Here is a 13,548-nt window from a genome sequence, read left to right on the forward strand (position 1 = left end):
ATCAACTAAATTATTTTATATTTATATTTAAAATACAATTAATTTTTTTAAACATATAACCATGAACTTGAACCTTTTTTATTTACTATTAATTTTATGTTAGAAATTAGTTTAAATTATTAAATATATGTTTATAAGATTGTATTTGATATTAAATTGTTTAAAGAGTTTATTGTATGATTATTTATGTTAATTTATAGCTATTATTAGAATATATGAAGACTTTTGAAGACAGTTTTTTCATATTTTTGTAATGTTATTATATATTTGATAGATTTTGAGATTTTTTTACATTTTGAACACTTAAGATATTTAACAAATTTAAAATTTTTATTTTTATAAAATTATTTATTAGAAATTTTGTAATAATTAAGTACTACATAAATTTTAATATTAATATATATAATTATATATATATATATATATAATTATATATATATATATATATAATTATGCATACCAAACAAAAGATAAATTAGTTTATGCTTCTTAGAATTATGTTGCAGCAAATATTGAGAATTCAAACTTAGCATTATTAATGACTTTTGAAGTACTAAATGACTTTTGAAGTACTACGGTAAATAAGAAGAACAAAATTGAATATATTATTAAGTAAGTTTGATACAAAACATATAAATTAATGAATGTGTTAGATTATTCAAACTATATCTTACGAGATGACTTGTCATATAATAAAAAAAAAAAGTTAGAGATGAGCTCCAAATAAATTTGAATTTTAAAGAAAACTAGACAACGGTTGAATCATATTTCAATAGAGTGTAATATATATATGTTTTCAGTTTCTATGAATTATTAATTTATGATTTTCTTGGGACCGAAAATTATAAAGAATTCTTCCAAAAAAATATTACATATCTTGTTATTTTATCGAGTTTTTTTATTTTTTACAATGGCCTAAGTCAGGACTGGACAAATTTATATTTTAGAGTATTAATTTACCTAATATTAATTTAAAGAGTTTCAAATATATATATATATATATATATATATATATATTGAACTTGAAATCTATAATTATATATATATAATTATATGTGAAATCCTTTAAAGTATGCTACTGGCATTTATATTTAAAATACAATCAAATTATTTTATAAACTTACATGGATAAACCTTAAAAAAAATATTATCAGTTTTATGTTAGAAATTAGTTATAATTATTAAATATATATTTATAAGATTGTCTTTGAGATTACATTGTTTACATTTTTTATTGTTTGATTATTTATCATGATTTATAGGTTGTTATTGTTGGAATTAAGCTAATTTGATAAATAAATGGAAATAAGATTGTGAATAAATAAAATCAAATAAAATTCACACAAATTCAAAAGTGAATTAACGGTGAATTTAATTCAAATTATAATTAAATATTAATTAAATTTCTGATAATCTTGGAATATCTTCTAATAGAGTTATCAAATTTGACTATGTAAGTCAACGATAACATTGTGGATCCACTAATAAATTATTGAATAGAGAGTTTGTTTGAAAATCTTTTAAGACATCAGCCTACTATAAGTTGGTATGAAGGAAAACCCAACCTATGCAGACTGGAGAATAACTAGGTTCAATGAGACAACCTAATTGTACTAACTTGGAAAGTTATTGTTGAGGATTAATCCTATAATAAAACAATATATATTTTGACGAGGATAAGCATATCGCTTTTAATGATTCTTTGTGAGCAAAGAGATCACATATGTGAGGGAGAAGTGGGACCGCTTTGAATGAATTGCACGGCTCAATTCTAGACCCTCTCACAGAACTAGGCGCGTGTTCCATAGTCAAAACGGACGCAACCCTGAGAGCTTGACATGTATCAGGGAGAATTCTATGTGAAAGTGTGTAATCGTTTACACAAATGGCAGAATAATTCAAAGAAATCGAGTCTACTAATCGGCTAGTAAAGTTATTTACTTTCATAAGGGAAGCTTCAAAGGGTTACACTTACCTATCTTATTTAGAATTCAACTGTTAAACCTTTTACCGGGTTAATCTTTCAATTTCCATTAATGTGGGAGATTGTTGGAATTAAGATAATTCCATTAATAAATGGAAATAAGATTGTGAATAAATAAAATCAAATAGAATTCACACAAATTCAAACGTGAATTAACACAGTGAATTTAATTCAAATTATAGTTTAAACAAATATATATATATATATTTATTTCCATTAATAAATGGAAATAAGATTGTGAATAAATAAAATCAAATAGAATTCACACAAATTCAAACGTGAATTAACAGTGAATTTAATTCAAATTATAATTTAAACAAATATATATATATATATAGTTGGTTATAATTTAGATTAAATTCATCGTTAATTCACGTTTGAATTTGTGTGAATTTTGTTTGATTTTATTTATTCACAATCTTATTTTTTCATTTATTAATGGAATTAGCTTAATTCCAATAAAAGATGTCAAGATTTTAAGATTTTTTATTTTATTTTTTATTTTGTAATGTTAATGTATATTTGATAGATTTTGAGAATTATGTCACATTGTTTACATTTTTTATTGTTTGATTATTTATCATGATTTATAGGTTGTTATATATTATTAAAAGATGCCAAGATTTTAAGATTTTTAATTTTTTTTTTTTGTAATGTTAATGTATATTTGATAGATTTTGAGAATATTGTATATTTTGAACACTCAGTAAATTTGGAGACTTTTGAAAATTTCTCTATAAATGTATGTATTATAAATTTTGTAATAATGATGTATATTATATAAAATTTAAAATTTAAAATATATAATAATAATAATGTTTAATATTATGTTAATGTGTCATCCCACCCAACACTATCCGTTTTGTGAGAGTAATAAATCGGGTTGTTTGTTTGTGAGTTGATCCGTACTTAAAAATTAGAGCGGTTAATTAAAAATGATATATACAATTATTGAACTTGGAATTAAGAGTGAATCGGTATGTTACAAAAAGTTTAATATAAAAAATTATATTGTTACCGTACCGTTATTTTGGTATATTCAAATCTCGATATATTGACGGTAAATCGTAATTACGATACAGTTATATTTTGATTTGATTTAAAAAATTAAATTTTTATAAATTAAATTAACATCAAATCATTTTGAAGCAGAAAATAAATTTATTAGGATTAGATAGATATAATAAATATTTCAGAGTTAAGAATCAAATTTGTAAAACAAAATAAAAATAAAATAAATTTATTAAGATTGGTTAACGGTTAGATTTTGCTAAAAAAAATCTAAACTCTCAAATAAATGATTAGATTTTGTGTACTAGTTTAATTTAAGAAGTACTAATTATATATTATTATTATTATTATTTATATACATAATTAAATAATTAAGTATTTTAAGATATAGGATTTAGGGTTTTATACATTAATAATTTAATATATATATTTATTTAAATATTAAATTAATTAAACAATAAATAATAAATAATGACACTATAAAAAAAGTTATATATACAAAATTAATTATATTATATTATTTATTTGAATAAATAATATATTTTTTATTTATATATATAATTTTTTTATTTTTAAGATAAAATCGTAAAATTAAAATTATTTATAAACTTGTAAAATCTTATTTTCATAAATTTAAAATTGTAAGAATTTAACTATGGAAGAGTTTACCTAAAATTATAATCGTTAACCTTCTCTCAAATAGTAAGATTTTAAGATTCAACTCGTTATTTTAACAATTTTGCTCATTTTAACAATTTTGCTCGTGAATATGATTCTCGAAATTAAAATTTAATTATTTATAAGTCTTATATATTTTTAATTTATAAATACTATTTTGATATTTGATATATATCGACGTACCAAAATTTTAAAAATTTCATACATTTATTGTACCGATAATTTCGGTATCGGTACCATACCTTATATTTTTTTGATATACCAATAAAAAATGGTAATTTTTGGTATTTTGCGGTACAATATTTTTTATTTACCAAAAAAATCGATATTTTTTTCACTCATACTCGAAACCTATCTTTATATGTGCAATACTATAACCAACTAAGTTATCTGTCTCTATATTTAAAATACAATAAAATAATTTTATAAACATACAACGATTAATCTTGACATTTTTTATTTATTAAATTTTTTTAAGTTTTACTTTTTTTTTTTTGTTAGGTTAGAGGATGGAGTTTTTTTTTATAATATGAGTTAGAATAATTTACTTATATTTGTTAGCCATATCAATTTAAAAAGAAATAAATATTGAAAGTTAGCGCTACTCTCACAATTATGACTTACATTTAGTTATATCATTATATATTTATACATAAAATTATTAATATAAATTAATAATTTTAAGTGGAATGGTTAAAATATTCATAGTATACAAAGGTCAAAGTTTAAATCTCATCCTATGCAAATTTTTGAAACAATTATAAAAATTTATATGGAGTATTGATAGTTAAATATATGAATAGAGTTGTTACTTGTTGGAATGAAAATAGTTAAATAATGATGAGATGTCTAGTGCAAAATGTTGGAAGTGAAATCACAAAAAATATATAAAAGTAAGATGTTAATAACGATGATGATGGGTGCAAAATGTTCAAAATGAGGTCACAAAATTAGTAATATAAATTATTTTTGAGTGGTGGAGGAGAAAATGTCAATATTATTTTTTATTTGCAAAAATGAGTATTACATAAATTGTATATGATGGTAATAAAAAAAATATAATTTATTATTTGTGTTTGACTATGATTTAAGATTTTTTTGAAGTGTGTGCACGTATTAAAATAAGTAAAAAAATGCATGTGATAAATGATTGAACATTAATGATAACATATTTTTGAGACTTTTTAATACTTAGAGTGATTTATTTTTAATAGTTAGTTATATAATTATATATTTATACATAAATATAAATTAATATTTTTAAATGGTGTAATAGTTAATTGTTCATAATACATAATAAAGACTAAGATTTAAATTCTATCAAATGCAAATTTGAAACAATTATATGCAATAATGATAGTTAAATTTTGAATGAGATTATTGACGGGTCAAAATATAAGTTAAAAGTCTATAATGATGAGATGGTTTGGTGCAAAATGCTCACAATAATAATTTGATTGGAGGAACAAATAGATATGTTGATTGACCAAAGTATGATGATTAAATGTCGATAATGATGAAATAGTTGGATGCAAAATACTCGAAATGACACCAAAAGATATAGTTTTTTTTTGTTTAATATATTCTAATCTTGTACCAAAATTGTGTACCATTAACATACTATAACTGTTTGCAAATTCATTATCAACAATGAGATGGTAAAAGGTCGATAAAATGAGATAATTTGGTACAAAATACTCGAAAGGAGGTCACATGATTAATAATGAGAGGTCGATTGAAAACAAGAAATAATTATGATTTAAATATATGAATGAGATTGATAGTTGACTCAACGAAATATATTAATATATAATGTTCAAAGTGATATCATAAACTAGGAGAGAAAGAGATTATTATATTATATCCTTAACTGTGCACGAAAATCCTACCAGTATATATTAGTAACAATATAAATATATGAAATAAAATGTATTGATTATATTGTGTGTTATATATGGTCCTAATGGGAAGAACATGTAAATACCTTTACCATTCAAATCAAGGAAATCTCTATGTGGGGTGGACTGGACTAAAACTATTTCCTTCTACCTACTCCCAATTCTGGTGTTAACACTGAATGCTAACATTCAGAAGTTCAAAAGGGATTTTCAGTGTCACTTTCGTTTTGTCCTATGTTTGTGTTTGTGTTTTAGATCTGGAATAATATAATCTCCCAATGGAATCTATGATGGAAAGGATCTTCAAAGGCTTGGATAATCAGAGTTGGGTTTTCCTTATGTTGTTTGGTATATTGTATTTAATCCTCATAACAAAACAATAACAAACTAAGGATTGAACAGCAAATGAACCAAAAGAATGAAACAAGACCATGACACAACACATCAATGAAAGAAAGTAACAAAAAAAAGTTAAAAGAGATTGTTTATATCTTCTCCACCTAACATAGTAAGAATTCAAGTATTTGCATAGTAATGTTCAATATTGAGCCAGGTCTTGATAATGTACCTGCAAGTTGCTGGACTTTATGAAAAAATCAAGAAAGATAGGATCGTCGCTCTTGATCATCGAAAGAAGTTGTCAATTTGTGTTTGTTTGACGACCACAGCCATATCTTGGACTCGGAATAACTATCAGTTTTTCCACCAAAACTTATCTTCTTCCCCTCACCACCATCACTGCCATCAGAAGAATCATGTCTTAATGCAGAAACCATAAGATTTGCATCCCTAACTACATATTCATAAGATCCCATCGAAAAACATCTTCTGTCATCTAAACTACTGCTGCTAGTCTCCCCAACCGCACTTCTATCATCACCATCATCATCCAACTTCCTGAATTTCCCAAGTCTAATTTGCAAAATTGCATCCCCCCCAATTTGTTCCATTTCAACAGACTTACTATGATTATAATGAGAACACCCATTTTCTCCATTGCTTGGAAATCCTTCATCTTCTCTCATATCATCAAATTCAAATATTGGGTTTTGTATAGGCCGGCCGGGGCTAAAGAGTGTGCCTCTGCAAAGAGGACAGGTAGAATTCGATAGCAGCCATGTATCTATACAGTTGATGTGGAATGCATGACTGCAAATAGGAAGCATCCTCAACTTATCCTTGTCTGAGAATTCACATAGACAGACGGAGCAATCAAACGGCTCCTTAGCACCCAAAAGTTCTTTGTACATGAAAACAGGCAAAGAATCGATGAAAGTCTGATCTAAACCAGAATCGTGAAGATGGAAGAGCTGTTGAAGTTGTCTTTGGAGAGTATTAGTGGCGGAAGATTCTGGGTATCTATCAATATTAGATTGAGCTGAGGAAGAAGAAGAAGGATTGTGATGCTTGGTGAGGAATCTAACAAGTAGGTGAAGAATACCAGATATGAAGAACAGAACAGCTACAATTACAATAACGAAAAGAAGGGTTGGGCTGATTTTGTTGCCAGATGAGGGCAAAGGAGGCGGCGTGTAGTCTAACTGATGTTGAATCGAATACATTTTCATGTGGGTATGTTCAAATAACCATCTTCTTTCCCTCAGATCCAACATTGATGATGAATAGATCGATCATGTGGGTCTGTTTTGTGAAACCCGAAAGAGAAGTAGTTATTGATTTTGCAATGAAAAGAGAAAAAAACGATTACCTTTACAGTTGTTGAAGGGGAGAAATCGTTAACAGGCTTGGTGTTCTTCAGAGGTGGACCACCAGTGGCGAGGAAAGCAAACCCTACAGTAATGGGGATGGAGATTTGAACAAAAACGAGAGATATGCGTGCATTGTCCCGTCCTTTTATGCGTAAGAGTTTGTGTAGCAGAGTGAGTGAGAGTGATGGGAGTTTTGACTTAGACAGGCGGCAAGATATTCATGCTAGATTTTAAGGTAGTCTCTCTTTATATACAAATTAATTATGAATATAAGTAATTTGAGGTTAATAAGATGATGTTAATGAAAATGCTGAATATATATACATATAAAAAAAGATTAATTAATGATAAAATTGTAAAAGAGATATATATATAAAAGAGATGGTATTTATCTCAAAGTGAAAGAGCTTGATTTAGAAACAATATTTATGATCTAGTAGAAGTGTTGATATTTATTGGTTGTTATGACTTTGAGTGTATATATATGTTATACCCATAATTGCACTGATTTAATTTTGATTATGTTGAATGTTTGGATAAAAATAAATAATATATATATATATATAAGATTCAAAAATAATAAAATTAATAGGTATAATCATATTATTTTCTCAATTATTTAAAAGATTTATTTCTTTAAAAAAACTCATTTTTTTTATATTACTTAGATTTGAGTTTGTGTTTTGTTTTGTTCGGTACGACATCTTGTATAGTAGGATTATATTTTTCATCCCATATTTTTTATAATCCGAATAAATATTTTTAATTGTTCGTGGTTTTTTTTTATAATTCAATTATTTTGGTGATCATTTTTCAGTATATATATATATAGTAACGCTTTCTAGCCGCGTGAGAACTCTTCAATTAATTTATTCTTTAGTTTCTTTTAGAAGGCTACAAAGGCTCGGTGATTCTCCGGTAATTAAAAGATAGAAAACCATAATGATTCCAAACTAAACTTCAAATGATTCCAAACTAAACTTCAATAGTATCCTATCCATGCTGCCTCGATTCAAAACTCTTAGTTTCTTAACTAAATGCCAGATCATGAATTAGTAACTGCATCCAATTTCCAAAAAAATCCCAATTGTTTCGAACTTTCTATTTTTGGAATGGAATATTTACGGAATCTCCATAAATAGGATCAAACCTTATTCCATGGTATTTCGACCAAGAAGTAATGGATTCTCCTTCAGATAGGCCCTGAAAGGAGAAGGAAGGCTGGAATGCCAACATGCGTCTATTATTGAATTCACCTCAGTCGGGTAATTTTCTCCCCGACTACGGATCCCATACTACCCCATAAACTCAAAATCCATAACTCCAATCGAGAGGATCCGGTGAGACACGAGAGGACGGAGAGAACGGTTCCAATTGTCACAGGTTTGCCTACGGGACTGAATGTCTTATCTTAATACCACGAGGGTTATTTTTCCACTAATCTGGCCGGGCGTGTACTCCAAGCTCCAAAGATACTAAATCTGAAATTATTTATATATATATTTTTTAATAACGAGTCATTGTAATTGATATTTCAATTATATATATATATATATATATATTATATATATTTAATAAATTTATCTATAACTTCTATATAACACTTTTATACCGTATCTATCTGATTTGACAAGAAAGAGAAAATATTTATATTTGTATTTTTTTAAGATATATTTTCTTTTTTTTTTGCTAAATCGGGTAGATGCTATATAAATGTGTTGTATAAATCATTTCTCTTTTTTATAATATAGGTAGATGATCGATTATCATTTGTCAAGATATTTTTCGGCGTTGTTTATCAACTATCGATTAAGGACAATTTTTATTACCGCTCAAAACATTTAGTAGAGATTATTCTCCTCAAACTTAATTGGTAATGAGTTATTTGACTTTATTTACTTCATTATTTCTCTTCATGAATTTTAGAATCAACTTAAAAAATTACAATTTTGTTGTATCTTATTTTATCATTTTAATTCTTTTAAATTTGTCATAACATTTAATATTTATATTCTCAATTAAATTATTTTAATTTTGTCCTTATGTCTAAATAATTCTCATATTTATATTAGATTGAATTTTTTTAAAAAAAAATTAATTAATATTTTACAAATTATTTTTATTTAAATTAATGATAAATAATTCCTTTTCTAAAAAAATAGGTATAACCACCGCCACTAACAAGATTATATATCCTTTTGACAATTCTTTTATATATATTAATTTTCTATTGGATTTTCAATCAATACCAACCCAAATCATAGCAATTATAATTTTTTTTTCTTTAACTAATGGATGACACCACTAACACCACCAAACAATATTGCATCCAGAATAGTAAATAACATTTTTTTCTCTTTTATCTGTGACCACATGTTAGTGCCCCTCAATGTATCTCTAAATAAAAAATATATAAAAATTATAAAAACAACACATATATGAATTTAAATAATTATAATTTTTTATTATTAAGGATACACGAAGGGGGGCACAAATCCCTCCAGTTGATCCCGATGTGATTACGATCACATATTTTATATTAGAGTTTTCTTATTGAAAATTAACTTCAAACTTTTATTTTTTAAATAAGATGATTGTCATTTAAATAATTTATAAATTATTGTATATTTAATTGTTTTTTTAAGTGAAGCGTGGTTGGTTAAAAAAAATATGTCACATCCCAAAGTGGCCATGCCTTATTATTGACGTTGACAATATCTTCAAGATTAGGCTTTGTTTGAAAACTTCTGAGGGGAGTTAGGTTTTTACATAAGTTATATTAATTTATTTTAATAAATATATATATAATTAAGGTATATTTTAATGAATGTTTAATCCAAAAAAAATCAAGAAAAAAAAAATTCAAACTCAAGTCAAGTCCACTCCATTGTTTCATTGCCTCTTTACAAATGAAATAGAAAATACATATTTTTGATAATTTATATTCATCACAATCATTATGAATGGCTAAAATAAAACAAAGCAGTAACTGAATTATTTGTTGTATGCCATAAAATAAAATCAATTGAACACTAATGTTTTTGTAATATTTTGTCGTCATTTTTAATCGATCAAGGACTTTTAAAAAAAATAAAAAAAAATCAATTTGATTTATTAATGTGCTGTAATTCTACATTTGAAAAAAAAAATGTACCTTGTTGAGCCAACATTATTTTACCCTTGAATCCACATGCATGTGGTTCTATTAGTTTCGTCCTAAAAATTAATTTAAAACAAAGGTTTAGGAATCATAACAATCTCTAACATGTCAATAACTTTTTTTTCTTCTAAAAATTAACTTGTTATATGTATAGAATAATCATGAATTGACATTAACACACTAACTCGTTGCTACGACGAACTCTCACTTCAATATGATACTTACACTAACATGAAATATGAGCTAACACAACCATTGCGACCATATATCGAGTTGGGTGTGATTTCTCATACATCTTATTTTACTGACTCTTTTCTGAAGTCAATCTAGCAGATCGTCTCGGTTCAAGCTTTCCAGCAACTGAAATATGAGCTAACATAACCATTGCGATCATATATCGAGCTGGGTGTGATTTCTCTAGCTAATCGTCTCAATTCAAACTTTCCAGCAACTGCCTAATTATTATATAAACGGCAGCACCTATTGAATTCAAATCCCAAAACACTCTAGATACCGGTCATCACAATCTAATACAAAAGTAGATAGTCGAGGTTTCATCTCCACGTCAATGCGACACATACATGTTGACCATAATGCTGGTATTTCTCATTCTTGTTATTTTGTAACATCTCATATTGAATATTAGCAATAAAAAACATATATTTTGGTGATACTCATAGTCCATAGAGAAGAAATTAAGAAGCTTCTCATGTCTAAAATTGTATTAAGACAATGGCTGTCAACACGTTGGGATGCTTCACCTCTCTCAATCTCTTCTTTCTTCTTCTTCAAATCATTGACCTTTTAAATGTATTTTATTAAATGGGTTTTAATCTAAATTGATAATAAATACAAAACAAAGTATAATTATTAAGTAAAATTAATAATTTGGATCTTAATAATTAAATGTAAATAATAAATAAGAGAAATATCTTGTACAATTGAATATCTAAAGATTGCAGAACAATGCTGGGAAATTTCTGATGTATAATTAAAATTTGTCTGGTATTGAATGATGATAATTATTGGAATTTACATAGAAACGTGTGTTTAAATAGAGACACAGATTACAATTTGTCTAATAAGATTCTGGATTGGTTAATGTGATCTTTTCAACTTGAATCGAGTTATCAGTGAGCTGATCTCACAGTTTTTTCTAGTGTTTGGAGAGATGGAAATGGGGAAGAAGATGAAGTTGCATAGAGATCTAGTCCCATTGACAGTTCTTGCTAGCATGGAATGCTTGAATGTTGGACTGAATACTCTGTTCAAGGCAGCAACTCTTCATGGGATGAATCATAGGATCTTTATGGTCTATGTTTATGGTGTTGCTTCTCTTATTCTTCTTCCTTCTCCTTTCATCTCTCACAGGTATGGTCAATTGCAAATTGGAATCCCCTGTTTCTTACTCAAAAGACTCATCTTTTTGTTTGTTGCAGATCGAAAAAGGGTCTTCCTCCTGTTAGATTCTCCCTAATCTGGAAAGTATTCCTTCTTGGGGTTATTGGGTAAGTAGAAATTTGAATTGAATCTTTAGTTTTGGGGTAAAAATTTGATCTTTTTTGTATATTAGGTGTGTGTCGCAGGAGATGGGTTATGCAGGAATCAATTACAGTTCTCCGACTCTTGCTTCTGCCATGAGTAATCTCATTCCTGCTTTCACTTTCATCCTTGCCACCACCTTCAAGATGGAAAAGGTTGCGCTAAAGAGCAGGAGCAGTCAGGCGAAAATACTAGGAACAATTGTATCATTAATGGGTGCTTTTGTGGTCACTCTGTACAAGGGACCGGCAGTCATAATGACTGGTTGGTCGTCTACAGACCAGATTCCGTCCAATTGGGTCATTGGTGGCATTTGTCTCATGGCTCAGAATATCATGATTCCAATTTGCTACATTCTTCAGGTAATTAATTACATTAATAGTATAGAGATTCGATTTTCACTTAAAATATCGTTTTTAATGGTTTTGGTTGAATTTTTTTTTTTTCAGAGTCATATCATGAAGGAGTACAAAGATGAAAAAACCATCCTTTTCTTCTACAATTTATGTGTTACAATCTTAGCCGCATTGGTGGGTCTGGTTACCGAAAGGGATGTGAATGCTTGGAGGAGTCCGATTGGACTCAGTATCGGACTCGCCTCCGTGCTCTGCTCGGTAGGCCATTTTCGAGCTAGTTTTTTTAAATGGTCCAAGTGTGAATACTCGAACCCATAATGGGTCTATAATTATCTTTGCACTAACTAGCATTATAATTGATTTTTTATTTATTGTAAACTTGGAATAGGGAGTGTTTGGATCATTTTTGAACAATGTGGTACATTCATGGGCATTAAAGAAGAAAGGGCCTGTTTATGTCACCATGTTCAAGCCATTATCGATTGCATTTGCGGTGGCCATGGGAATGATCCTCCTTGGTGATACTCTGTATCTTGGGAGGTATGTATTATAGTATGATAATTAAGTTGCTTTCGATTTGGTACAATGTTGGTCATTGATCAAATGTTTGTTTCTTTTGTTTGTGCAGTATTATAGGAGCAATAGTGATATTGGTTGGGTTTTACATAGTTATGTGGGGAAAAGCTAGGGAAGAGATAAGAGAGGTTTCCGAGATTAGCGACGACATCGAGTCTCCCTCCAAGGACAATAAACTTCCTCTTCTTAAGGATAACGAAAAACTACCTCTTCTTAAGGACAACGAAAAACTACCTGTTCTTAAGGACAGCGAAAAACCCTCATCTGAGGAAGAAGAAGAAAAAATATAGAGATTTTAACAATCTCGTATGAATCAAATTATATGTTCTTACGTGCTAAGTTTTAAACAAGTTGAATGTTTTCATAAAAAAAAAATGAAGTTCAATTCCACATCAAACTCTTAATTTAGAGTTTTGAGTGTTAATTGTTCTTTTTCATTTTTATGTTTGTAATTTGTTGTTGTTATTTTAATTAATGACTACTTGTATTGATTTATTTTTATTCATAAAAAATAATAAATCATTGAAATGAATCATTGTATTTCTCTTTTATTTTTATTTTTTTAGTTATACATGATTTTAACCATTGATAACATTAGATACTGGTTCATGACTTCTGAAAAAATTCAAAGACA

General features: G+C 27.3%; 2 protein-coding genes across 2 annotated transcripts; one reads left to right on the top strand and one right to left on the bottom strand.

Moving 5' to 3' along the window:
• Nucleotides 1–6,033: 6,033 nt before the first annotated feature.
• LOC124914513 (RING-H2 finger protein ATL46-like) lies at nt 6,034–7,484 on the bottom strand. Its single transcript, XM_047455085.1, has one exon. It carries the CDS (start codon nt 7,182–7,184, stop codon nt 6,168–6,170), a length of 1,017 nt encoding a protein of 338 aa, XP_047311041.1. The 5' UTR covers nt 7,185–7,484; the 3' UTR covers nt 6,034–6,167.
• Nucleotides 7,485–11,510: 4,026 nt separating this feature from the next.
• LOC124914577 (WAT1-related protein At3g28050-like) lies at nt 11,511–13,403 on the top strand. Its single transcript, XM_047455156.1, has 6 exons — nt 11,511–11,811; nt 11,880–11,948; nt 12,014–12,344; nt 12,432–12,596; nt 12,727–12,878; nt 12,967–13,403. Exons 1-6 carry the CDS (start codon nt 11,612–11,614, stop codon nt 13,202–13,204), a joined length of 1,155 nt encoding a protein of 384 aa, XP_047311112.1. The 5' UTR covers nt 11,511–11,611; the 3' UTR covers nt 13,205–13,403.
• The last annotated feature ends 145 nt before the right edge of the window (nt 13,404–13,548 follow it).

Source organism: Impatiens glandulifera, chromosome 9, assembly GCF_907164915.1.
Source record: "Impatiens glandulifera chromosome 9, dImpGla2.1, whole genome shotgun sequence".
NCBI classification, from domain to species: domain Eukaryota; kingdom Viridiplantae; phylum Streptophyta; class Magnoliopsida; order Ericales; family Balsaminaceae; genus Impatiens; species Impatiens glandulifera.